General features: G+C 29.6%; 1 protein-coding gene across 1 annotated transcript in view; it reads right to left on the reverse strand.

The window, feature by feature from the left end:
• Positions 1-136: 136 nt before the first annotated feature.
• LOC108751697 (ribosomal L1 domain-containing protein CG13096-like) overlaps positions 137-840 on the reverse strand; it is a 2,348-nt gene continuing 1,644 nt past the window's right edge. The window contains exons 3-4 of the mRNA XM_018492004.1: positions 488-840; positions 137-417 (exon numbers count right to left, since the gene is read on the reverse strand). The exon at positions 488-840 is cut by the window's right edge and continues 39 nt beyond it. Of these exons, the coding sequence (XP_018347506.1) occupies positions 206-417; positions 488-840 (565 nt within the window). The 3' untranslated portion in view covers positions 137-205. The remainder of the gene's footprint in view (positions 418-487) is intronic.

Consider the following 840-nt stretch of genomic DNA (forward strand, 5'->3'; position numbering starts at 1 on the left):
TAAATTATTATTGTCTTAAATACAATAATTGAACTAGATGATAAAAATATTTGTGATATTTAATGTTGGTTAAATTAATATTAAACTTAAATAACATATATAATATTATGTATTTAGAAAATTTTTGTGATTACCATTTCTTAATTTTTTACAAGATTTTTTAAAATACAAAGTAACAGAATTTCTATTTTATTGGAATTTCCGTTCAGTTTTTAGCTTTTTTACTTGATTTCAGCTTTTTTTTACTTGATTTCTTCTGGTTGGTCTGTTCCTTTTTGAGGATTACTGTGCCTTCAGGTTTAACCGTGACTGTGGTATTACTTATGAATGTTGAAAGCTCTCCTTCTACATCACGGTAAGCTTTAGGTCTCTTTGGCTGTACCGCAATTGTATTTGGATCAACAGTGTTTTTATTCTCTGAAATTTATAAATTTATTTAAAGAAACAATCTATGTTGTCAATAAATTAAATTTATATTTCAACTTACTTAACGTCATATAAAAAGGCAATGCTAGACTGTTTGGGCCTTTCAATCGAAGTGCTCGTATGTTTGTCCAACCACCAGGATAATTTTTAGACAATTCTTCACAAACGGTCAATACATTTTTCAAAAGTCTTTTCTTTTTCATACATGTATTCCCTACTTGAATCAAATGAGTATCACCATGCGAATGAAGCTGCATACTGGTTTTTCTCAATGCATAATCAATCTCGTGCTTCAAGTCCTTGCTTTCCATTCTGACTGAAGTTGGTAGCTTTCGTCTTTTAGAAAAGATTTTTCCTAATAAATGAGACATATGGCCAGCAATACGACCATCAACAAGAAAGTGATCATAACTG

Source organism: Trachymyrmex septentrionalis, unplaced genomic scaffold (assembly GCF_001594115.1).
Source record: "Trachymyrmex septentrionalis isolate Tsep2-gDNA-1 unplaced genomic scaffold, Tsep1.0 scaffold51, whole genome shotgun sequence".
NCBI classification, from domain to species: Eukaryota; Metazoa; Arthropoda; class Insecta; order Hymenoptera; family Formicidae; genus Trachymyrmex; species Trachymyrmex septentrionalis.